Raw genomic sequence first — 2333 nt, forward strand, 5'->3', positions numbered from 1 at the left:
TGGGTGGGGTGGAATGTTGTTGGGTGAGTGGTTGAGTGAAGATTGATTGTTGAAGAGTGGATATAGGGGAGTGGGCAGAGGTTGGGAGTATATAGTGGAGGCTGGAATTTGGTAGAGGAAGTGATTCAACAGGGATGAGGGTGGAGTTTGGAGGAGTGGTGCCTTGTGAAGATTTGTTGGGGTAGGAAGGAGAGCCTTGGGTGTGTGAAGAGGAGGATTGATGAGAGTGTTTGGAAATTGAAGAGGAGAAAAAAGAGACGAAGAATGTGAGAGCGTTTGAAGGGTGGAAAATGTGGAGGCAATGGTAGGAGAGATGATGAGGAAGAGTTTTCTTTACTGGTCGGAGACCTTTGGCTAAAAAAGGAGCACTGGGTAGAAGAAATAGGATGACTCTTGGAAGGATGGGAGTTGATGGAAAAAGTTGAGATGAATTTGAAGAAGTAGCTGAAGACTTCACAGTAGTGTCAGGTTATTAAAACATAAATGCACTCATTGTTATGGTGAGAGAAAAATGTATAACCAATTAAAAATATCATTAATAAGAAAAAAGAAAATTAAATTATTGTTACCAGCTTTGATAATTACAATAATTATTATGTGTATATTGAGTCAAACAGCTAAGACTTAGTGAAGTTAGCATATGTACTGTTCATTGCCAGATATATCTCAATGACATCATAAATGGAAGTATATTGTTCCTGTACAAGGACAAAATGAGATATCAGTCTATTATTAATAAACTACTCTATTATTACCAGTGTAGTCACAGCTCCTGGTTTGTTCATTCTAACAGCTTTAGTCACTTGAAATACATCTATTACACCTTCTGTTTACACTGTTCTAGAGCAATACTTACTGAACAGTATACTCCACAACGACTCACTGTGTCACTAGAGAGAGGAAGACAGTAACTATTACTATGTCTACAGTCTATGTACCTGCAATGTACAACTATTGGTCCTCCTCCAATCTTCTGTTGTCTTCTGATGACCTCCTCAATGACTTGGAGAATAGTTTGAGGTTTTCTAACTCGTCCATCTTTAGGCCAGTCTGTCACTTGAAACTGTACCACATTCCAAGAGCTTGTGTCTCCTTTTACATTAATGATCCTCTCAATATATCCATTATGTACATTCTCAGAATTTGTTTTAACAAAATATTCACCAAAGTCAAGTACATCAGAACTTGACCAATATTGATAACAGGACTATTATGTCATATAAATTTAATAATGTTTAAGTTTATTATAAGTTACCTCTCCATTCTCTTCTAATTTACACAACATGACAATAGCAGACACTTTATAATCCATTATCATCTTCCAAAAGTCTCTGCTAGTGTTCTCCATTGGACTCTGAGCTATAATGAATGCTTTCTTCTCACGATAACCCTATTAGATAACACAGTGAAGATAATATGTGGGTAACAATGAACTAACATTTAAAAAAGATGCATGAACATAACCATGTGTCTCACGAAGTGTAACAAGGAATCTCTCAGCTTTAAATAAATAAGAAGTACATATAAAGATATCATCAGGTAAATAATATTCTCACGTGGTAAATACTCATTGGAACGGTTCTTGTCACTATGACTCCTTGCTGTAGTACAATAAACATCATCAGGATGAAGAGTCAATTGATACAAGAGATTGAATTGTGACTCAAGACCTGTCTGGTGTGTTCTGGGATCATACTCTTTAAGTTTCTGTAGTTCAGACTGATACTTGTCTGTTGGAATCTCTGTCTCTCCACAAATTACTCTTTCTAGTACAGCATCATGAACAAAAACATATTGATCCTATGGAGGGTATATTATTGCATTAATGACACTTCAAATTTACACAATGACTTACTGCTGTCTGTACCATCTTTATTCTCTGTTGTCTAAGTCTATTAATAATACCAGCAATATCTACTACTCCCTCTTTACTAGCTTGTTCAAAGCTATATCCACAGCAATAAATGTACCAGTACGACCTACACCAGCACTACAGTGGACTAAGATGGGACCTTTAGATGGAGACCATTTGTTAGTAACACGTTTGTGAAGGGTCATTAGAGGGGTAGCATAGTCAGGTACTCCATGATCAGGCCAGGAAGTAAGATGATATTGTGTTATGTTTATGAGTCACATTGGATCCATCTTCTATCTAATATTAATGAACAAAATAATCTAATACTTTCTTAAGATTATTTTAACCTTTACGTTCAGACTTCGAATAACAAAATCTGGTAAAACCTGTTCATCCACTAATGTGACAATAAAATGAGGTCCAAATGTAGTTGGTTCCATATAAGATTCAGGCCAATATTGTTCACACTTAGTCTTAG

At 36.2% G+C, this 2333-nt stretch overlaps 1 protein-coding gene across 1 annotated transcript; it reads right to left on the reverse strand.

Moving 5' to 3' along the window:
- Window positions 1-1255: 1255 nt before the first annotated feature.
- On the reverse strand, window positions 1256-2058 carry LOC121366499 (receptor-type tyrosine-protein phosphatase epsilon-like; the record flags this gene model as incomplete). Its single annotated transcript, XM_041490918.1, has 3 exons — window positions 1933-2058; window positions 1439-1495; window positions 1256-1390 (listed from the first exon to the last, which is right to left on the reverse strand). Coding segments are annotated over exons 1-3 (318 nt in total), but the record flags the coding sequence as incomplete, so codon positions are not given.
- Between the last annotated feature and the right edge of the window lie 275 nt (window positions 2059-2333).

Source organism: Gigantopelta aegis, unplaced genomic scaffold, assembly GCF_016097555.1.
Source record: "Gigantopelta aegis isolate Gae_Host unplaced genomic scaffold, Gae_host_genome ctg5950_pilon_pilon, whole genome shotgun sequence".
Classification (NCBI taxonomy): domain Eukaryota; kingdom Metazoa; phylum Mollusca; class Gastropoda; order Neomphalida; family Peltospiridae; genus Gigantopelta; species Gigantopelta aegis.